General features: G+C 42.8%; 1 protein-coding gene across 1 annotated transcript in view; it reads right to left on the bottom strand.

The window, feature by feature from the left end:
* bmp1a (bone morphogenetic protein 1a) overlaps positions 1 to 24972 on the bottom strand; it is a 146776-nt gene that overhangs the window by 30773 nt on the left and 91031 nt on the right. Inside the window, 1 exon segment of the mRNA XM_034169965.1 lies at positions 1170 to 1294. Within this exon segment, the coding sequence (XP_034025856.1) occupies positions 1170 to 1294 (125 nt within the window).

Here is a 24972-nt window from a genome sequence, read left to right as displayed (position 1 = left end):
AAAATAAATTGGGCCCTGCTATAAATAACACGGCCCTCTGGAGGACATGATGCATTATGTACGGGCTGCCAGTGGGAGAAAAACAAAAAAAAGGACGCCTTTAGATTGACTGATAGAATACAGTGAGCAGGGACTGATCACAGCGGCAAAACATGGGAAGGAACTCGCGTAAAGACTGAGGAGGTTCATGCCAGCTGGGTATTCATTTTAAGAGGACAAAGAGGAAAATAAAAGAGACTGGAATCTGTGTCTCAGCCTGTCCATCTGCAGGACGGCACTGATTATTACCTTCTTATGTACATCGCTTCCCTCAGATGTGTGGCAGAGTTCTGCCAACATGAAACTTTCACAAGCATGCAGGCGTGCACCAGTGGTGAGAGACACACCAGAAACGAACGGGAGATCCCTGGCTCTTTAAGGATTTTTTTTCTTTTTTATTCCCAAGAACACGTGGAAGGACTCAGTACCTCATCCCCCACAATGTGCGCCACATCATCCAGTCTGCTGAGACAGAACGCTCGCTCAATCATATATTTATAAAGCTTCACCAGTGACAGTCATTGAAGGTTAAAACTTCCACCGCTGCAGGGCAAAACCACACGGGCTGCTCCGGCTCTGGTCACCATCGCCGCGTTTATTCCATGAGCTTTAATGTGCAGCTGATGGCTCAGTTATCCTGACCTACAATTAACAGTCTGCCATCAGATCTATTCAGCAGAAAACAGGCTTTTGTAAATGTACATCTGCTAATGCAATAAATTCTCTGAGAGTGTAAAGAGCTCGTCCCCGGGACAGCACTGCCAGCTCAGGGTCCACAGTGTAAACATCATCTGTGGACGTGCTTCGAATCTTAACGATCATTTTTACTTTCTTCCAGACCAGCTGTTCTTTTAGCATCTATCTGGGAAGAGTGATGACAAACTTCCTATCCCCGGGTAGTGTTTACACTCCTCCCAGCCCGGGAGACTCGCACGCCGTAGCCAAGCAGCCGCGCTGTATCAACAGTAGACGACTGGCTGTCTCCGCACAGTGCAAGTGCGCTGGGGGAAAAAAATAGCAGGAGGAGCTCCCGCCTTCTTACTCCTCTCGCCATTACGTTGTCTATATGTACAAAAAATAGACAGGAAAAAAAACCCACGAGCAGACAAGATCTGTCATTTTGGTCTTACTGGAACATTTGTAGAGTTTGCGTGCCTGTGCGATATCCCCTTTGCTTAGTCTGGTTCTCTGGCCGATGGGCGGCCGCACTCCGTTCACGTCGTAGCGTGGCAGGATGGTGTCCAGGAAGATGCCTCTGTAATTCAGGAAGATACAGTGATGTTAATGTTGCATGAAACCCACGAGGGACGCGCACAACCACACCGCAATCATTCGTTAGCGATTAAGGAAGCTACTATTTGTCAGTATGCTCAACATCACTTTACTGAAGAACTGAAAACCAGCATCATCCGACTTCATGAAACTAAAAGAGCAAAATGCAGCAAATTCAGCAGCCAGAGAGAGAAGAATGGACCAGTGGCTCTGTTCTTATAGTCATGTTCGACTTGAGGCCATCAAATATGGACATTGGGTATTGCAAAAACTTTGCATCCATTCAACTGTCCCTCTGTTCATCTGTCTGTGTTCAGCATAACTCCATTCCTATTACTGCCAGAGTCTTCAAATTCACAGGGAACAATCTTGGGAAACAGACCTTGGACAAGTTCAGTTCTATTTTAAGAGGTTAAAAAGACATTCCAGAAAGGGCCAAGAAGGTGCAGGTTTTCTTTGCAGCCACTGATTCCAGCAGGTGATCTCACTGATAAACTGATTGCATCTGCTCAAAGTAATGTTAATCAGTAAAATAAATATGATATATATATATATATATACACACACACACACACACAGTGAGGAAAATAAGTATATCGCACCCTGCGATTTTTCAAGTTCTCCCAGGGGTCTGAAATTTTCATCTTAGGTGCATGTCCACTGTGAGAGACATAATCTAAAAAAAAAAAAAAATCCGGAAATCACAATGCATGATTTTTTAATAATTTATTAGTACGTTACTGTTGCAAATAAGTATTTGAACACTTGTGAAAATCATTGTTAATATTTGGTACAGTAGCCTTTGTTTGCAATTACAGAGGTCCTGTAGTTTTTCACCAGGTTTGCACACACTGCAGCAGGGATTTTGGTCCATTCATCCATACAGATTTCTCCAAATCTTTCAGGTTTGGAGTTTCAGCTCCCTCCAAAGATTTTCTATTGAGTTCAGGTCTGGAGACTGGCCAGGCCACTCCAGGACCATGAAATGCCTCTTATGGAGCCCCTCCTTAGTTGCCCTGGCTGTGTGTTTGGGGTCATTGTTATGCTGGAAGACCCAGCCATGACCCATCTTTAATGCTCTAACTGAGGGAAGGAGGTTGTTTGCCAAAATCTCGCAATACATGACCCCATCCATCCTCTCTTCAATACGGTGCAGTCGTCCTGTTCCCTTTGCAGAAGAGCACCCCCAGAATATGATGTTTCCACCCCCATGCTTCATGGTTGGGATGGTTTTCTTGGGGTTGTTCTCATCCTCTAAACATGGTAAGTAGAGTTGATTCCAAAAAGCTCTATTCTGGTCTCATCTGACCACATGACCTTCTCCCATGCCTCCTCTGGATCATCCAGATGGTCACTGGTGAACTTCAAACAAGCCTGGACATGTGCTGGCTTGAGCAGGGGGACCTTGCTGCCCTGCATGATTTTAAACCATGGCAGCATCATGTGTTACTAATGTAATCTTTGTGACTGTGGTCCCAGCTCTCTTCAGGTCATTGACCAGGTCCTCCTGTGTAGTTCTGAGCTTTCTCAGAATCATCCTTACCCCACAAAGTGAGCTCTTGCATGGAATCCCCGACTGAGGGAGATTGACAGTCATCTTGTGTTTCTTCCACTTTCTAATAAATAATCTTAACAGTTGTTGTCTTCTACCAAGCTGCTTGCTTGTTGTCCTGTAGTCCATCCCAGCCTTGTGAAGGTCTACAGTTTTGTCCCTGGTGTCCTTAGACAGCTCTTTGGTCTTGGCTATGGTGGACAGGTTGGAGTGTGATTGATCGAGTGTGTGAACAGGTGTCTTTTATACAGGTAACAAGTTCAAACAGGTGCAATTAATACAGGTAAAGAGTGCAGAATAAGAGGGCTTCTTAAAGAAAAAATATCAGGTCTGTGTGAGCCAGAATTCTTGCTGGTTGGTAGGGGGTCAAATACTTATTTGCAGCAGTAACATACAAATAAATTATTAAAAAAAAATCATACATTGTGATTTCCAGGTTTTTTTTTTTTTTTTTTTTTTTTAAGATTATGTCTCTCACAGTGGACATGCACCTAAGATGAAAATTTCAAACCCCTCTATGATTTCTAAGTGGGAAAACGTTTTGGGTTTTCAAAGACTTATTTTCCTCACTGTATATATTTACAGTGGTGGGCATAGTTCCACTAATCCGCTAATTATCAAAGATAATGTTTTCATTATCGGATTAGCTTTTCAGATAATTTTGAAAACCATCATCGGATCAATGATCTTCCGATCAGTTTTGGTCCGATCATTTTTAGACCCTTAACATTTTTGCAGACGTAGTTTTTTGTAGTAGATGTGCAGTTCTATCATCTACAAAGAGAGAAGAGCTGGTTCCAGAATAAACTGCTCTATCCTCTGCAGGAGGAGAACTGGAGAAGGAGAACTGGTCATAGAAAAGAAAAACCTCTTTTCTTTTGACCCCATACTAATATGCTGGCAACAGCACCCAAGTCATCCAGAGGCATAGAGTTAACTTATGGTTAGAATTTTAACCAAACTGATTTCAGACAAGTTATTTAAATTAACTTCACGTCTGAAGTTTTATAAAGTGCAAATATCTGATATATGTTTTAGTTTTAAAGTAATGCACTAATTTTGAAGGTTTTAGTGTGGACATGGTGTGTGCGCAGTGCATTATGGGTAAAAGTTCACGACAGAAGAAATGTATTTGAGAAGCTCTGATCAAGCTCCACACGGACAAGAGCATTAAACTCTTTGTATATTGTGCCTAAAACTCTTGTGAATATATTCTCTGGGTTTATAGACATTGTTATTGTGTTTGTTTTATGTAAAAATGCCAGAAGAAGCCCAGGTTGCTTTTCCAAAAGCCGAAATAGTTATTCAGGCCTGCCATCAATATATATACACTCAACAAAAATATAAACGCAACACTTTTGGTTTTGCTCCCATTTTGTATGAGATGAACTCAAAGATCTAAAACCTTTTCCACATACACAATATCACCATTTCCCTCAAATATTGTTCACAAACCAGTCTAAATCTGTGATAGTGAGCACTTCTCCTTTGCTGAGATAATCCATCCCACCTCACAGGTGTGCCATATCAAGATGCTGATTAGACACCATGATTAGTGCACAGGTGTGCCTTAGACTGCCCACAATAAAAGGCCACTCTGAAAGGTGCAGTTTTATCACACAGCACAATGCCACAGATGTCGCAAGATTTGAGGGAGCGTGCAATTGGCATGCTGACAGTAGGAATGTCAACCAGAGCTGTTGCTCGTGTATTGAATGTTCATTTCTCTACCATAAGCCATCTCCAAAGGTGTTTCAGAGAATTTGGCAGTACATCCAACCAGCCTCACAACCACAGACCACGTGTAACCACACCAGCCCAGGACCTCCACATCCAGCATGTTCACCTCCAAGATCAATCAATCAATCAATCAACTTTTTTCTTATATAGCGCCAAATCACAACAAACAGTTGCCCCAAGGCGCTCCATATTGTAAGGCAAGGCCATACAATAATTATGAAAAACCCCAACGGTCAAAACGACCCCCTATGAGCAAGCACTTGGCCACAGTGGGAAGGAAAAACTCCCTTTTAACAGGAAGAAACCTCCAGCAGAACCAGGCTCAGGGAGGGGCAGTCTTCTGCTGAGACTGGTTGGGGCTGAGGGAAAGAACCAGGAAAAAGACATGCCGAGAAGGGGGGCAGAGATCGATCACTAATGATTAAATGCAGAGTGATGCATGCGGAGCAAAAAGAGAAAGAAACAGTGCATCATGGGAACCCCCCCACAGTCTACGTCTAAAGCAACATAACCAAGGGATGGTCCAGGGTCACCCGATCCAGCCCTAACTATAAGCCTTAGCGAAAAGGAAAGTTTTAAGCCTAATCTTAAAAGTAGAGAGGGTATCTGTCTCCCTGATCTGAATTGGGAGCTGGTTCCACAGGAGAGGAGCCTGAAAGCCTGAAGATCGTCTGAGACCAGCCACTCGGACAGCTGCTGAAACAATCGGTTTGCATAACCAAAGAATTTCTGCACAAACTGTCAGAAACCGTCTCAGGGAAGCTCATCTGCATGCTCTTCGTCCTCATCGGGGTCTCGACCTGACTCCAGTTCGTCGTCGTAACCGACTTGAGTGGGCAAATGCTCACATTCGCTGGCGTTTGGCACGTTGGAGAGGTGTTCTCTTCACGGATGAATCCCGGTTCACACTGTCCAGGGCAGATGGCAGACAGCGTGTGTGGCATTGTGTGGGTGAGCAGTTTTCTGAAGTCAGTGTTGTGGATCGAGTGGCCCATGGTGGCAGTGGGGTTATGGTATGGGCAGGTGTCTGTTATGGACGAAGAACACAGGTGCATTTTATTGATGGCATTTTGAATGCACAGAGATACCGTGACGAGATCCTGAGGCCCATTGTTGTGCCATACATCCAAGAACATCACCTCATGTTGCAGCAGGATAATGCACGGCCCCATGTTGCAAGGATCTGTACACAATTCCTGGAAGCTGAAAATGTGCCAGTTCTTGCATGGCTGGCATACTCACCGGACATGTCACCCATTGAGCATGTTTGGGATGCTCTGGACCGGCGTATACGACAGCGTGTACCAGTTCCTGCCAATATCCAGCAACTTCGCACAGCCATTGAAGAGGAGTGGACCAACATTCCACAGGCCACAACTGACAACCTGATCAACTCTATGCGAAGGAGATGTGTTCCACTGCATGAGGCAAATGGTGGTCACACCAGATACTGACTGGTATCCCCCCCAAAAAAACCAAAACTGCACCTTTCAGAGTGGCCTTTTATTGTGGGCAGTCTAAGGCACACCTGTGCACTAATCATGGTGTCTAATCAGCATCTTGATATGGCACACCTGTGAGGTGGGATGGATTATCTCAGCAAAGGAGAAGTGCTCACTATCACAGATTTAGACTGGTTTGTGAACAATATTTGAGGGAAATGGTGATATTGTGTATGTGGAAAAAATTTTAGATCTTTGAGTTCATCTCATACAAAATGGGAGCAAAACCAAAAGTGTTGCATTTATATTTTTGTTGAGTATATATATATATATATATATATATATATATATATATATATATATATATATATGAGGTCTGTCCAAAAAGTAACGGACCTTTTTATTTTTTTCAAAACCTATATGGATTTGAATCACGTGTGATTGCATCAGCCAAGCTTGAACCTTTGTGTGCATGCGTGAGTTTTTTCACGCCTTTCGGTTGCGTCATTCGCCTGTGAGCAGGCTTTGTGTGAGCAGTGGTCCACCCCTCTTGTCGGATTTTTATTGCGAGTAAAATGTCTGAACGATTTGGAGCTTTGCTGCATCAAATTTTTCCAGAAACTGTGAGAGACAGTTAGGTGGAAACCATTCGGAAAATTCAGATGGCTTTCAGGGACAATTTTATGGGGATCACACAGATTAAGGAGTGTTACAGCTGGTTTAAAGACCGCCCACAGCGGCTGAGAGCGTGGCGCACTCTGAGCGCCGATCGACAGGCTGAAACCCCGCTGAAACAACCAGATCATTTCCAAAGTGAAGGCTTTGTTGATCCGGGATGTCGTCTGACTACCACAGAACTAGGAAGAAGATGTGGACATCAGCACTTTTTCGGCACGTTCCACTGTTACAGGAGTTTTTGTCATGGAAAGAGAAGTGGAGGGATTCACGCGTCGGGATGGAGCCGCATGGCGCAAAGCAACGCCGTGATGAAGCCTCACAGGACATGTTCTGGCATGTCCAGCTCATCCACAATTTCTCGGATAGTCACACGACTGAAAAGCCAGTGAAAGCCGTCTGAAAGCCGTCCTGTGAGACCAACACGGAGGTGCTTTTGTCCGCGCCATTCACGGCTCTGTGGCGCATTCCTCTGCTTCTCTTTCCATGACAAAATCTCCTGTAACAGTGGAATGTGCCGAAAAAGTGCTGATGTCCACGTCTTCTTCCTAGTTCTGTGGTAGTCAGACGATGTCCCGGATCAACAAAGCCTTCACTTTGGAAATTATCTGGTTGTTTCAGTGGGATTTCAGCCTGTCGATTGGCGCTCGGAGTGCGCCGCGCTCTCAGCCGCTGTGGGCGAATACCAGCATTGAATACCAGCATTGGATCCCTCAGGCGGCACTGCGTTAAAAACCGGCATCATTGTGTAAAGGATCTTACCGCGTGGGCTCAGGAACACTTCAGAAAACCACTGTCAGTTAACACAGTTCGTCGCTACATCTACAAGTGCAAGTTAAAACTCTACCATGCAAAGCGAAAGCCATACATCAACAACATCCAGAAACACCGCCACCTTTTCTGGGCCTGAGTTCATTTGAAATGGACAGACGCAAAGTGGAAAGGTGTGCTGTGGTCTGATGAGTCCACATTTCAAATTGTTTTTGGAAATCATGGACGCCCTGTCCTCCGGACAAAAGAGGAAAAAGACCATTCAGATTGTTACCAGCGCAAAGTTCAAAAGCCAGCATCTGTGATGGTATGGGGGTGTGTTAGTGCCCATGGCATGGGCAACTTAACACATCTGTGATGGCACCAACAATACTGAAAGGTACATCCAGGTTTTGGAACATCACATGCTGCCATCCAAGCAACGTCTTTTTCAGGGACATCCCTGCTTATTTCAGCAAGACAATGCCAAGCCACATTCTGCATGTGTTACAACAGCGTGTGGGTACTAGACTGGCCTGCCTGCAGTCCAGACCTGTCGCCCATTGAAAATGTGTGGAGCATTATGAAGCGTAAAATACAACAACGGAGACCCCGGACTGTTGAACAACTGAAGTAGTACATCAAGCAAGAATGGGAAAGAATTCCAGCTACGAAGCTTCAACAATTAGTGTCCTCAGTTCCCAAACGCTTATTGAGTGTTGTTAGAAGGAAAGGTGGTGTAACACAGTGGTAAACATACCACTGTCCCAGCTTTTTTGAAACGTGTTGCAGGCATCCATTTCAAAATAAGAAAATATTTGCAAAAAAACAATAAAGTTTATCAGTTTGAACATTAAATATCTTGTCTTTGTGGTGTATTCAACTGAATATAGGTTGAAGAGGATTTGTAAATCACTGTATTCTGTTTTTATTTACATTTTACACAACGCCTCAACTTCCCAACTATATATCATCTGCATGCTCATCGTCCTCATCGGGGTCTCAACCTGACTGTAGTTCATCATTGTAACTGCCTTGAGTGGGCAAATGCCCACATTCAATGGTGTCTGACTGCTGATCAACTTTTTGTGAAGGAGATGTGCTGCACTGCGTGAGGCAAATGGTGGTCACACCAGACCTGACTGGTTTTCTAACCCCCCCCAAGACTCCCCCTATAAAACCAAACTGCACATTTTAGAGTGGCCTTTTATTGTGGCCATCCTATGGCACACCTGTGCAATAATCATGCTGTGTAATCAGCATCTTGATATGCCACAACTGTGAGGTGGGATAGATTATATCAGCAAAGGAGAAGTGTTCACTAACACAGATTTAGACAGATTTGTGAACAATATTTGAGAGAAGTGGTCTTTTGTGTATATACAACCCCTGGCAAAAATTATGGAATCAACGGCCTCGGAGGATGTTCATTCAGTTGTTTAATTTTGTAGAAAAAAAACAGATCACAGACATGACACAAAACTAAAGTCATTTCAAATGGCAACTTTCTGGCTTTAAGAAACACTATAAGAAATCAAGAAAAAAAAGATTGTGGCAGTCAGTAACGGTTACTTTTTTAGACCAAGCAGAGGAAAAAAATATGGAATCACTCAATTCTGAGGAAAAAATTATGGAATCACCCTGTAAATTTTCATCCCCAAAACTAACACCTGCATCATAGCAGATCTGCTCGTTAGTCTGCATCTAAAACGGAGTGAACACACCTTGGAGAGCTGTTGCACCAAGTGGACTGACATGAATCATGGCTCCAACACGAGAGATGTCAATTGAAACAAAGGAGAGGATTATCAAACTCTTAAGAGAGAAAATCATCACGCAATGTTGCAAAAGATGTTGGTTGTTCACAGTCAGCTGTGTCTAAACTCTGGACCAAATACAAACAACATGGGAAGATTGTTAAAGGTAAACATACTGGTAGACCAAGGAAGACATCAAAGCATCAAGACAGAAAACTTAAAGCAATATGTCTCAAAAATCGAAAAATGTATAACAAAACAAATGAGGAACGAATGGGAGGAAACTGGAGTCAACGACTGTGACCGAACTGTAAGAAACCGCCTAAAGGAAATGGGATTTACATACAGAAAAGCTAAACGAAAGGCATCATTAACACCTAAACAGAAAAAAACAAGGTTACAATGGGCTAAGGAAAAGCAATTGTGGACTGTGGATGACTGGATGAAAGTCATATTCAGTGATGAATCTCGAATCTGCATTGGGCAAGGTGATGATGCTGGAACTTTTGTTTGGTGCCGTTCCAATGAGATTTATAAAGATGACTGCCTGAAGAGAACATGTAAATTTCCACAGTCATTGATGATATGGGGCTGCATGTCAGGTAAAGGCACTGGGGAGATGGCTGTCATTACATCATCAATAAATGCACAAGTTTATGTTGATATTTTGGACAATTGAAAGGATGTTTGGGGATGATGAAATCATTTTTCAAGATGATAATGCATCTTGCCATAGAGCAAAAACTGCAAAAACATTCCTTGCAAAAAGACACATAGGGTCAATGTCATGGTATAGGGTCAATGTCAATGAGCAGATCTGATTTGATGCAGGTGTTAATTTGGGGGATGAAAATTTACAGGGTGATTTCATAATTTTTTTCCTCAGAATTGAGTGATTCCATATTTTTTTCCTCTGCTTGGTCTAAAAAAGTAACCGTTACTGACTGCCACAATCTTTTTTTCTTGATTTCTTATAGTGTTTCTTAAAGCCAGAAAGTTGCCATTTGAAATGACTTTAGTTTTGTGTCATGTCTGTGATCTGCTTTTTTTCTACAAAATTAAACAACTGAATGAACATCCTCTGAGGCCGGTGATTCCATAATTTTTGCCAGGGGTTGTAGAAAATGTTTAAGATCTTTAAGAGTTCAGCTCATGAAAAATGGGAGTGTGTGTGTGTACACACACACACACACACACACACACACACACACACACACACACACACACACACACACACACACACACACACACACACACACACACACACACACACACACACTTTGCACTGGGAAACAACTGCAAATTACAAAGCCAATGCTCATACGGCTGAGGGTATTTTAGCATTGTTATACTGACTGACTGATTATGATCAACAAAAACATTTGCATATATACACACCTTGCATTTTCAAAATATGCACTTTTCTGTTTAAATGCAACTTAAAATTAGGTGAAATTTGTTGTGGACATTCACTAACACGGATCGAGCTAAAAGCAACAGTGTGAAGCCCCTCGCTGCCTGCTTTAGCATGAGCATGCATGCCTGTGTGGACATAAGGGCATAAGGACAGCGCTCACCCAGCTCATTCCACAGTAAATATTACCTCATTAATGACCACAGTCTCTCACAATGCCGCTTATCTGTGAACAAACACTCTTTTAATGAGTAACTCATCAGGATGTACTCGACACGTGGAATCCATTATCTTTACATAACAGGGATGGAATTTGAGATTGCAAACGTGGATTACTTCTTGGGGTTAAAGCCCATCCTTTCAGCATGCACCAGGGGGCACAGCTCAGAAAGTACTGATGTAATTGAATTGACAACTTTACAGGCTGTTATTGCGTCCTTGTGGCTCAGTGCTACTCCAGGGCCCAGTTTCATAAAGCGGTCTAATCTTCAAGTCTGTTAAACATACTTAGTCAACTACGGTTAGTCCCCCAACATAATCCGTCTAATCACAGTTTTACATTGACGGCTAAACTTGTACATTAGCCGTTGATTTTCACGGGCATAGCGGCTTTGCGAGTGCCGTTGCCAAGAAACATCTCCAATGCGCGACAGTTTTATTTACTTCCGGGTTGCTCGTTGTCATGAACTATCCAGCCTTTGTTTCATTAACTGGCTTTATTAACATTTACGGACACATATGAACTGCAGAACAATGTGCTTTGCTCTTAGCCTAGCAGTTCTTCTTCTACACTTCCGTAAAGCCTTTTTTTGTGCACACAACATTGCTCAACGTAACAGCGATGCCCGGTGGCTAATGTGAGAACTGTCACAAGCACATCATCACAGTCATCTGGTACATCCATGGCTAAAAGCAGAGGAGGCTCTTCTTTTGGAGAAATATGAGCAATGTAGGGGTATATGTATAATAGATGTAGATAGGGTAGATGTATAATAAAACAAATGGTGACTGGTTTATAACACAATGATGACAGAGTTTGAGGGGAGAGAGAGCGAGGAACCGCAGCAGCAGTATTACATCATTCATCACAGCCATAAACTATGAAAATGCAAATATCAGGATTTAATATTTCTTATGGTTATGGAACTAATCATGTGCACCAAAATAATTCAGTCAAAATGACCAAACTATCTCAGTTGGCTCCTTATCAATACAAAGAAGCACTGGCTCAATCCAGAGTCCCTCCTGGACATTCAAGTTTATCACCCTGTCCCTGAGTGTAAAACCAGGTACCCCTCCCTGAATCGACACCTTTTTGTGGTGGAGGGGTTTGTGTGCTCCGGCAATCCTGGGAGCTGTGTTGTCTGGAGCATTAGCTCCTGATTAGGCCACCCTTTGCAAATTGGTTGCAGGTGAGGAGACAAAGGGTTATTCAAAAAAAAAGAAAAAAAAAGAAAAAAGACTCGTCATGATTGACACAAAAATGGATTGTCACCTCAACTGGATTGGGGAAACGAGGTCTATAGCCATGGGGCTTAGTTAGGTTCAGCTCAAATAAACAACATGGTGTCACCTCCATGTGGACTCACCACCCACAAGGAGGGAATAAAAAGTCTGGTGTGCTGTTCTATGGGCAGTGGATGGGACAACAACCAACACAAACTGATCCAGATCCTGTAAAATAAATAAATAATTGGCCACCATAGTCTTGTTTGAGGGTGGGTGATAAAAGGATTAAATGAAAGAGCATATGATGCAAAAACTGCACTTCCCCATGACCATTATTCACATTAAATCTTGCTAACACTTACCGACACAACCTCTCCCATTTGCCTCGTCTTCCCTTCTCCACTGAGAACCGAAAAACTGCACTTTTCGCGACTGCTTCGGTGGTTACAGCCGAAAACAAAACAGTACACCATCGTTCCATGTGTAGTGATGCTGTGTATGTGTTGCGCAATGGCAGGCTGTCCCTGGAAGTGGTCAAATCACGTGATATCACGCAGGGGTTCAAATGAGACTGCGCTGCCCCATTGGGCTCCACTGTGCACTCACCAGTTAGAGTCAAAGCTTCACAACTATACAGTAAAACAGGAAGCAACAGGACCCTAAGGGTTTGGACCTTCTTGCTCTCGCAAAGGTATCACTATGATCACTATGACCAAACACGGTCTGTAAATTCTTCCCAGATATCTGTAGATCTCACGGGTTGAGTACACAGAGATTAGTGAATGTCTGTACAGCCCTGTTCAGACTGGGTTTGGCAATCTGGCTCAAAATTAATTAAATCCAGATTTCTTTCTAGACGGATACCACTCAAAAACTGTTTTTCCAAATTGGGCCCATTCCACACATGCATCCAAACTTAATCCGGCTCAAGCTGAATTCATGCTGTGTGTATGTGGATCTGGACATGACAGCGCGGGTGTGTGCGTGTGTGTGGTTGTCGATTTCAGAGTGCACCTGGTGGATTCTCTTGGCGAGGAGGTGCAGAGAAATAAGGTTTTTTACTGTCCTTGCAGCCACACTGAAAGCTACCACAGTGGAGAGGACGCCGTCAGTGCACGAGAGTAGTGAAAAAGTCTGACGTCCTCATGCCTGAGCTCGCCAAATTCTAGCCACATTTGCGTTCAGACATCAGTGAATCCTGCTCAAATCCAGCTCAACCTACCTTTCAGAGGTGGATAGAAAATAATCTGTCTTAAATCCAAATGGCGCCATTCAGATTCAGAAAAAAACACTATCGGCTTAAGCTGGATTCAGCCCCGAATTTGGCTTTAACACAAAGAAAGTTCAACACTAGTGCCTTACATGTTTGACACAGATTACTGTAAATTATTTCTTTTAGCTTCAGTGATACAATAATGTATGGTTCTGTTTGGCCTTGACCCTTGTTACATTCTGTCAAAAATAGAATCACTATAGCCTTGACTAACACCCAGCCCTATCACTATCTTCAAAACAAATTGGCTGCAAATGATTTAAACAGTTATGAACTTGAATTAGACCTTTAAAAGTTCGCCTAAGGTCAGAGGTCATGTAACCGATAGAAAGACAAAGTATTACTTCATTTTAGTGTTCAGCAGTAACCATGCACGTATCTACTGCACCATACCTTTGACCTTGGCCTGTTACCTTGACAGATTTTTCTACAGATCAGGTTTTGGGCTAAGTCAGACTCATGAGATCAGCGATAAAATTTAGCATCAGACAAAAGAAAAAAGAAAAAAAAAAACCCTACTACAAGCCATTTCACAGGGACTGAGTTTTGGATTGGGAAAAGTCCTAAAGTTCTACATGAACTAGTTGCCATTAGATTAGATTAAACAGAACTTTATTAGTCCCTTGGGAAGACTCCCTCAGGGAAACTGAGGTTCCAGCAGCACTGTATAGCAGCACACAGGGAAAGAAGCACACAGAGTATCAAAAGTGAAAGTTAAAAAAAAGTTTGCAAATATAAGTATTAATACACAAATATAAATACCAGACATACTGATCAATTCTGGTTTACTGGTTACTACTGTTCCTCTCCTTCCTGTTCCTCCTCCTCCTCCTGAGTGAGGAGTTGTACAGTCTGATGGCCTGAAGGACAAAGGAGTTTTTCCCTCTGTTGGTCCTGAAATAGCCTGAATTTTCTCATTCTTTGCTCATGCTCAGTAGTTTTGTGGTGGTTTTGATTTTGCATTTGTCAGCACATAGTCTGAGGGTGTGAAACTTCTCTTCGCCTGCAACGAGTGACAACGAAGCGAAAAGGAAAAGAAGTGAAAATTTTATCAACGCCAAAGCATATACTCTCTGTGAGGAAATGCAACTCGAAAGAGAAAAGCTGCTGACTCAAACAACAACAGGACAAAAAAAGGCAATATAGAGGTTGGATCTGCATTCTTGGGTAAAACCTTTAATGGGTTCAAATAAAATACTAGTGGATTTGTGTTCATGGTACTTAGACAACATTATAATAAGCAACACATGACACAATGGAGTGACATTCTAGAAGCAAAAACAAAAGTTTTAATTGCCATTTCCCTATTTTTGCACACCACAACATTGCAGAGTGATTTTGAAGATGGAAAGATGAATCATTCTGCTGTCCAACAGATTATACTGCTTCATAAAACCAGGCACAGATCATTATCCACACCTAGTCGATGCTGGAGGCAGGCTGAGCGGCAGTGATGTATGTTGACAATATTTTCATCTGTAAATGATAAAGAATTCTGGCAGGAAGAAGCTTTGGAGTTTGGCTGGAGGTACAGCATATTGTGTAGCTCCTTCAAGTTAATCAGAGACAGTTTGGGAGATTTTTGAGTGAATCCACAAGACAAGCGTTCTAAACGGAGACATGGTGAATGATGACAGCGGCTCTATCACTAAAGCAGAGTCCAGTGAAGCGCGCACGCAACAACACAGAACATTTAGTCCAGAAAGACACTCTTCACGTTGCTGCCTCTCTTGACACTTGGCTTGTTTATCCATTTTTCTTCTAAGTATTGGCGAGCAACGGCCTGGCACCCTGGCTGTTCCCATGGTGACATGCCTATCAACACCAGGCATGTGCAAACTGAGCTGCCTGAGCTAACAGTTGAGAAGGTCCGCCTGTGAGCTCTGCGGCGCTGCACGCTGGCTGCGGGTGAAGCACCGCTCCAGCTGATGTCCGAACAGACAAAGGGCACGCTGGCAGGTCTCTATTTGAGCTGGCACGGATCCATGCGCCAGTTCTGAAAAATATCTCTCGGGGGGGGATGTACACACTGAGTTGTGGGGCGGGTTAAAACACACCAGACACAAAAAGCACAGGGATCAGCTCTGCTTGTACCCGGGAGATGCAGCAAAACATCATGACAAGCCATGAAATCTTCTCAACAACACCCTGGCTGGGCACAGACCCCGGCTTCCCACGGTGCTTTACTGTAAAACACTAATAACGGGGTGAAAAAAACAAAAAACAAATTTAAAGCCTTAAACCAGCCAAAGTGTCTTCAACAGTCTTACTGATCTGGGGGAAGAAACAAAGTTGGACAAATTCCAGCCCAAGAGTAAGAGGCACGGTGTTGCAGAGAGAGCCGAACAATACCGATTAACCGACACGAACACGCTTCAGGGTTGGGCTGCTCCTCTGGGCACAAAGCTATAATGCGTACCACAATGCACACCGCATATTCACATGGTTGCGAGCTTTGGAGTCCCGTCGCTGGGTGCTGAACCGACTGACAGCCACTGTGGGATTAAAGGATGTTTATTAAAAATGTTCAACATGTTTAACAGCTGAACCCCCCCCCTTAAGGACAGAGCCCCCCATCACTGGTCACTTTATCTTCTATTGGACACTTTACTATATTACAGACACTTTATTCTATTGCACTACAATACCTGTTAACTTGAATCCATTGGCTCAATTGCACTAATTGCACAAAACCATTTACTGCTAAATGTTGCACAAAACAGTGCATCAGTGTGCAACATTCACTATCATGTACATTTCATGTAGGCCATTACACATACAGTATAAGCATATTTTATATTTCCCTTGTTACAGTGTATATTTCTTTTTGTTACATTATTACATTGCTTGTTATGTTCTATTGTTCTTACCAGCATGCTTATTTTATGTTATTTCATCCCCCCCCCACACACACACTTATATTTAGATATTTTATACTTAGTTATTTATATATATATTTGGGCATCCAGTGTGGGTAGCAAAGTAAGAATTTCATTGCACAGGGAAACATGTTTCTTTACTGTGCATATGACAATAAAAGCTTTGAATCTTGAATCTTAAAATGACTATTTAGCAGCACTTGTGGAATTCCTGCAAACCTTTATAGCCAGTATCAAGTGTGAGTGCATGTGAGCATGTGTGTGTGCGTGACGCAACAAGAGATTTGGAGTTCAACGTCCGATCTTCTAAACCAGATGTTCTTTTTTTGTACTTTCCTGCTATTCTGTACATGCAGTACGAAGCAGTAATTCCCTCGAAAAAACAAGGTTGTGCAACTGTGCATGATTTCTGCTCCATTCTGTGCAACATATTCCTGCCCTACGCTTTCTTTCTGTACGTTGACCATTAGCAATAGCCAGCGTTCAGATAAAAAAAATAAATAAAAAAGAATGTGTTTGCCACATGAGCACAGCAGTTACTGTGGGGAGACGCATGGAGGAAAAAAATAAATACAGCTGATCAAGATGAGCAAGTGAGAACAAAATGACAGCGAGCAGCTGCTTCTTATAGTATCAGAGTGAGGCAGTAATAACCTCATCTGTCTTTATTTTACTGCTTTGCATATGCCCACAGCTCATATTACTTCTCACTGTGGCTAAATGCATTTATGTCGTACAGAAAAACAATGCATCAATAAATAAGCAGCATATTCAGAATGACATGCCACAGCGACTGTTAAAAGTTCTCCCAATGTTAGTCTTTGGTATGAGGCAGTTTGGAGACTATGGAGCTGAAATGAAACAAGATGTGCTTGTTGTTGCAGATTGTTTGCTTTGATTCAGAAAGTTTTAATAAAAATACATTACCATTTAGGGATTACAGCCATATTTACTGCAGTCATAACTAACTGGACAAGCTAATTATAAGGACTATTTTTTGGTGAACAGATCAAATCTAGACTTGAGGTTTCCATGTGCCTTCTGGCAAACTGGAGACAGAATTGTATGGGTTTTTTTTTTTTTGTTTTGTTTTTATGGAAAACCTTCCATTCCATTATGAAGCTACATAACCGGTGATGCAACAGACAAAAGTTGCACTGTGCATCCTATAACTCCCCGCCCACACTGATTCATGATGAACTCATTAATGCATAAAGGGGTGGAGCACGCCCCCCCCGAGTCTGAACTAGCAGCTCACAGGCTAAACTCAGTTTGGGTGTTTATTAAATCATATTTTTGGGGATTGCGTGATGGTTCTCATAACAGTTTACTTTGTTGTGGACAGTAAAAGTTATCAGCCATGTATTTTCTCAGTAATCGTGCATCATTAAGTGGACTTACCGACAGCTGCTAAGAGGGCTAACACTGTTAGCATACAACATTAAATCAAACCAGAATTTCACTCACTATGAATATTGCAAAAGGGACAACTCAGATGATTCACCGTACAACAAGCTATATTATATAACGGCTGAGTGGATCCTTGTCATTTGATTGGTGCTTTGTACATCACGTGACATGGATTATTTGTCCCATTTGTGTTGCGTTGCATTTAGAGTGCAAATTTGGTTCCATACGTTTTGTATCACTGCACTCTGTGCGCACATAAAACTGGAGTTGCTTCAGGAAGGGCATCCGGTGTAAAATGTGTGCCAACTAGCAATGCGGATCTGGCTGTATCCTCTGTGGTGACCCCAAACACGAAACGGGAGCAGCCGAATGGACAACAACAACACTATCACAAAGTCAGTGCCACACCAAAATGTACATCCCTTTTCTATTGTTTATAAATTAATATAATATCAAATGACAAAGATCTGTTTTAGCGGTTATACAAAACAAATAATGAATATTTTTACATTATTTCAATGGAACGAATACTTAACTCATGAAATATTCATACCATTGAACTCATTGAACACCACCACCACCGTAAAATTGTCATGGAGGCAGAAACTATCTATAGAGACCAAAACTGTTTTTTTTTTTGTTTTGTTTTTTTTGTTCAGTTCGGAAGGTTCTGGGTTCAAATCCCACCCCTGCCACATTTCTCCATGTAATGTGGAGTTGCGTCAGGAAGGGCATCCGGCGTAAAACCTGTGCCAAATCAACATGCAGATCCACCTTGGATTTGCTGTGGCGACCCCGAGTGCAAACAAGGGAGCAGCCGAAGGGACTTACTTTTACCAGGCTGTAAATATCTTTATTTCTGCTCTGACGTTTGACATTTTAAAATGGGCTTCTATGGGAATGTGCTGTTTCGGAGCCAGCCTCAAGTGGCCAGTTATGGAACTGCACTTCCTGCTTGGGGTCAAAACACAAGCTCGAGTGTTGCCGTTTGGCGTACGAGGTCTATTAGAAAAGTATCCGACCTTATTATTTTTTTCAAAAACCATATGGATTTGAATCACGTGTGATTACGTCAGACATGCTTGAACCCTCGTGGGCATGCAAGAGTTTTTTCACGCCTGTCGGTTACGTCATTCGCCTGTGGGCAGTCTTTGAGTGAGGAGTGGCCCACCCTCTCATCGATTTTTTCATTGTTTAGGAATGGCTCAGAGACTGCTGCTTTGTTTGATAAAAACTTTTTCAAAACTGTAAGGCACAACTGAGTGGACACCATTCGATAAATTCAGCTGGTTTTCGGTAAAAATTTTAACGGCTGATGAGAGATTTTGGTCTGGTAGTGTCGCCGTAAGGACGGCCCACGGCGCCTGACGGCGATCTGCGCTTCGAGGCGGCAGCGTCTCGCCGTTTCAAGTTGAAAACTTCCACATTTCAGGCTCTGTTGACCCAGGAAGTCGTCAGAGAACAGAGAACTTTCAGAAGAAGTCAGCATGAGGAGTTTATTCAGACATTCCATTGTTAACGGACATTTTGTAATGAAAGAACGTGCGGGCAGAGTCGCATATCGGGCCGGACCCGACCGCGGGGGGTCGCGACAGGAAAAACACCTCCGTTGGAAACCTTAACGGGCAAGTTGGAACATGCCCAAGCTGTTAAACAATTTCTCAGTTACTCACTTGTTGAAAGCCATCAAAAGCCGCCTGAATTTTACAAATGGTTTTCAACATGGAGGTGTTTTTCCTGTCGCGGCGCACACAGATTCGCCGAGTCATCACGGAAACGACTCGGCGAATCTGTGTGCTTTCATTACAAAATGTCCTTAAACAGTGGAATGTCCGCATAAAGTCCTCATGCCGGCCTCTTCTGAATCGTCTCTGTTCTCTCACGACGTCCTGGGTGAATTAAGCCTTAAATTAGGATATTTTCAGGTCAAAACAGGCCGACGACGGCGCCTGGAAGCGCTGCACGACGCCGTGCTCCGTGGGAAGTCCTTACACCGACAGAAACACCCCATAATCTCTCATCAGCCGTTAAACCTTTCACCAAAAACCAGCTTAATTTCTCGAATAGTGTCCACTCGGATATTCCTCACAGGTCCAGAAAAAATTTTGATAAAGCAACGCGCGCCGTCTCGAGCAGCGTGTGAAACAAAGGAATTCAGCCGAGAGGGCGGGACCACATCTCAGTCAAGGCCTGCCCACAGGGAAATGATGTCACCGACACGTGTGAAAAAACTCATGCATGCGCACAAGGGTTCAAGCATGATTGGTGGAATCGCACGTCATTCAAATCCATATAGTTAAAAAAAAAATAAAAGGGTCGGTTTATTGTCTAATAGACCTCGTATATGCACATCTGACTAAAAAAGACAACTAAAAAAAATGGCTGGATGAATTTTTACCAAACTAGGTTGGAATATTACTTGGACAGATATCTTCAAATTAATAACTTTTTGAGAGGATTGGTGTAGGTCAACAAAAACATGGTGCAAAATGTATATTTTCTCTTACATATCCGCAATCATTAGGGCTAGAGAGATTATATAAAGTTTATATTGATCAGTAAAATATGTGTGATTAATTGGTCTAAGTGGTGTACGTAGGGTTTGTGTCAACCCTCTGATGACTCTCATAAATAAATAAATACATTCTTATGGTATTTTTGGTAAACCACTTGAACCACTTGAACACTTTATCGTTTCATTTCATCTCCATTGTGGTGGCTTACAGAGGCAAAAACAACTACGCTGCTGTTCAAATACTTATGGACTCTAACTCTACAATGTTACATACACACTGCAACAGGAGGCACATAAAATGTTTCCTGTCGTATCATCAAACAAAACAAATAAAACACAGTGAGAGCAGTGATGCTTTTCTGATGACAATTATGACTCAGAAGCTGCATCTGTGTCAGCTTCTCCCAAGACGCTCGTTTTGGCTTTCTCATCACCCAGCTGATAAAATACACTTTAAAATAAACCACCACTTTGGATGACTGGTAAGAACCCAGACTGGTCAGCGTCTGTCACGGGAATTTTTCCTGTTCCAATTCTCCCCGTGACTCCCCCGCGCGGTCATGTTCATTGTCAGTGCAACATCTGGAAAGGCTTCCTGTGGCATCGAACAGGGAGTAAGACATGAGGTCAGCTGGCAACAAGCTGCAGTGCCATTAAAAGTATGACACATCCACAGTTCTGCTTGAAGAAACAGCAGCTCATTTCTGGTACCACATCCAACTGCAACACTGCTGTACTGAAGATTCTTCCTGAACACTGAAAACGTGGCTGAAACTTTCAGTCAGCTGTAAGAGAATAACAAAAGCACAGCAGTTTCAAACTGGTGCCCCGAGGGCCAGTTGAAGTTTTTAAGCCAGAAGATTTGTTGCACTTCTTATCTTTTATCATGAACTATGGGGTGGATGAGCATTTTCCATCAGGTTTGTTGATTTAACCCTTGGAAGGTCAAAACAGTTGTAGTAACAGCAGAGTGAAAATGTAAATGAGTGGCTGAGTGAGTTACAACCCCAATTCCAATGAAGTTGGGATGTTATGTAAAAATGTAAATAAAAACAGAATACAATGATTTGCAAATCCTCTTCAACCTATATTCGACTGAATACACCACAAAGACAAGAGATTTAATGTTCAAACTGATAAACTTTATTGTTTTTGTGCAAATATTTGCTCGTTTTGAAATGGATGCCTGCAACACGTTTCAAAAAAGCAGGGACAGTAGTATGTTTACCACTGTGTTACATCACCTTTCCTTCTAACAACACTCAATAAGCGTTTGGGAACTGAGGACACTAATTGTTGAAGCTTTGTAGGTGGAATTCTTTCTAATGCAGTGCCGCCTGAGGGATCAAAGGGCGTTCAATGTTGGTTTTCAGCCTTGTCGCTTACGTGTAGAAAGTTCTCCAGATTCTCTGAATTTTCTGATAATATTATGGACTGTAGATGATGGAATCCCTAAATTCCTTGCAATTGAACATTGAGAAACATTGTTCTTAAACTGCTGGACTACTTTTTCACGCAGTTGTTCACAAAGTGGTGATCCTCACCCCATCTTTACTTGTGAACGGCTGAGCCTTTTGGGGATGCTCCCTTTATACCTAATCGTGACACTCACCTGTTTCCAATTAACCTGTTCACCTGTGGAATGTTCCAAACAGGTGTTCTTTGAGTATTCGTCTACTTTCCCAGTCTTTTGTTGCCCCTGTCCCAGCTTTTTTGAAATGTGTCGCAGGCATCCATTTCAAAATGAGCAAATATTTGCACAAAAACAAACAAAACAAAAAAAATATCAGTTTGAACATTAAATATCTTGTCTTTGTGGTGTATTCAACTGAATATAGGTTGAAGAGGATTTGCAAATCATTGCATTCTGTTTTTATTTACATTTCACACAACATCCCAACTTCATTGGAATTGGGATTGTAGTCCATCACATAAAGAAGGGCCTTTGCTGTCATTGTACATACACAGTATACATGCAACAAAAATTCTTCTCTGCATTTCATCCATCCTAATTACACAATCCGACCACTAGGAGCAGTAGGCAGCCACAATCCGGTGCACAGGGACTAGCTCCAGATATAGAGACGCCACTTTGGTCAGGGGTAGGATCAGACCCGAAATTAGAAAGTCTTTGATTGTGGGAAGCAACTGAAGCACCTGGAGGAAATCCACACAGACACAGGGAGAACATGCTAACTCCACGCACAAAGAGTGGGAAGCGATCCCACGACCTTCTTGCTGTGAGGCACCAGTGCTAACCACTAACTCACCGTAACAGATGGTGTTGACAATAACTCAAAAACAATAAATGCTACCATCTTGTAAATCATAAAATTAAAAGAATACGAGGGCTGTCCATAAAGTATAGGTCCTTTTTATTTTTTTCAAAAACTATATGGATTTCATTCATATGTTTTTACGTCAGACATGCTTGAACCCTCGTGCGCATGCGTGAGTTTTTCCACGCCTGTCGGTGACGTCATTCGCCTGTGAGCACTCCTTGTGGGAGGAGTCGTCCAGCCCCTCGTCGGAATTCCTTTGTCTGAGAAGTTGCTGAGAGACTGGCGCTTTGTTTGATCAAAATTTTTCTAAACCTGTGAGACACATCGAAGTGGACACGGTTCAAAAAATTAAGCTGGTTTTCGGTGAAAATTTTAACGGCTGATGAGAGATTTTGAGGTGATACTGTCGCTTTAAGGACTTCCCACGGAGCGAGATGTCGTGTAGCGTTCCCAGGTGCCATCGTCAGCCTGTTTCAAGCTGAAAACCTCCACATTTCAGGCTCTATTGATCCAGGACGTCGTGAGAGAACAGAGAAGTTTCAGAAGAAGTCGGTTTCAGCATTTTATCCGGATATTCCACTGTTAAAGGAGATTTTTTTAATGAAAGACGTGCGGACGGGTCCGCGCGTTGGGACGCAGCTGGTGCGGTGCGCCAGCACAGGAAAAACACCTCCGTGTTGATAACCATTTGTAAAATCCAGGCGGCTTTTGATAGCTTTCAGTGGAGTGAGTATATGAGAAATTGTTTAACAGCTGGACATGTTCCAACTTGTCCTTAAGGCTTCCAACAGAGGTGTTTTTCCTGTGGCGGAGCGTCGCGGCGGCTGCGAGCCGACACTGCAATCCGCCCGCACGTCTTTCATTAAAAAAATCTCCTTTAACAGTGGAATATCCGGATAAAATGCTGAAACCGACTTCTTCTGAAACTTTTCTGTTCTCTCACGACGTCCTGGATCAATAGAGCCTGAAATGTGGAGGTTTTCAGCTTGAAACAGGCTGATGACGGCGCCTGGGAGTGCTGCACGACGTCTCGCTCCGTGGGAAGTCCTTAAAGCGACAGTATCACCTCAAAATCTCTCATCAGCCGTTAAAATTTTCACCGAAAACCAGCTTCATTTTTCGAACCGTGTCCACTTTGATGTGTCTCACAGGTTTAGAAAAAAATTTGATCAAACAAAGCGCCAGTCTCTCAGCAACTTCTCAGACAAATAATTCCAACGAGGGGCTGGACGACTCCTCCCACAAGGAGTGCTCACAGGCGAATGACGTCACCGACAGGCGTGGAAAAACTCACGCATGCGCACGAGGGTTCAAGCATGTCTGACGTAAAAACATATGAATGAAATCCATATAGTTTAAAAAAAATAAAAAGGACCTATACTTTATGGACAGCCCTCGTATATAGTGAGGTTAAACACTTTTACATCTGGTGAACCTTTATGCACCAGATGTCCCATAGGTGCGTCTGTCACCTGCTGAATGGTTAGTAGAGGTATCTACCTTCAAATGAGCATCAGTCAACAAGTGGATGCTGGACCAATTTAAAATGTACTGTAGTTTAAAATGAACTGTAGTTTGTCTGCCTCCTGAACACTGGACATGTTTTTGTGTACACCCATCTAACAAGTCAGCAACTGCAGTGAGAAACATGTTGCCCACCATGTGGGCAAACATTTGACAAAAAGACAACAGAAAAAGAAAGTAAAAGAGCAATTCACCAACAGATAGGATGTGTGCCTGGGGATTGTGCCAAAACTTTTCATTGGTACGACAAAAGAATAACACCAAACTCGAAACACTGCTGCAAATTATTTCAAAACCTGCTTCAAATATTGGCGTCTGTGTCAAAAGGAAGACACCGCGAGCTGTGCTAAATGGGACCACAGGGAGTCATCAACTGATTGAAAACAAATGCTTTGAAACATTTCAGTTGATTTGATGTTGAAACATTAAAACTAGAGAATGGAACTGGGACAACACTGTTTTTGTATTTAATATATTTAAAGCCTACAGTCTTAACTGTCTTACAAACAGCACATTTTATCTGTGTCACTTAAGGCAGAGAAGGTCTCAGAATTATTTGACTGCGAACATGCTGCCTGTCTGCCTGTCTGTCCATTTGGCTGTTGTGTATGCGAAATCCTGACAAAGACTTTGTATTTCAAGGTGAAATGCAAAGTCCACAAGTCTACAAGGCCACCTAAGATCTTAGGGCCCTGTCCCACTGGCGTTTAGGAGGATTTGCGCATGAAATGAGGAGACAAAAGTTGAGCATCCGCAACAAAGGTGGGCGGAAATGTCCCGGGGTGGATCAGCGAATACATGAGGAAGAAAAGCGGATATAACAGGGAACAGAAGCGAAGGCGACCGCGGAGGCACCCCCATGAGGGGCACAGCGGCCGTGATGCACTCGCTCCATCCGTGCCCACTCTGTCTGCATGCGCGACATACCATTTGCGACCGTGATGTGGCCGTGCTGGACACGCATCATATCTGTTTTGCATGCTGTCCCGGTCCGCCGCC

The sequence above is a fragment of the Thalassophryne amazonica genome, chromosome 5 (genome assembly GCF_902500255.1).
Source record: "Thalassophryne amazonica chromosome 5, fThaAma1.1, whole genome shotgun sequence".
Taxonomy (NCBI): domain Eukaryota; kingdom Metazoa; phylum Chordata; class Actinopteri; order Batrachoidiformes; family Batrachoididae; genus Thalassophryne; species Thalassophryne amazonica.
This window is presented reverse-complemented; position numbering and strand designations above follow the sequence as displayed.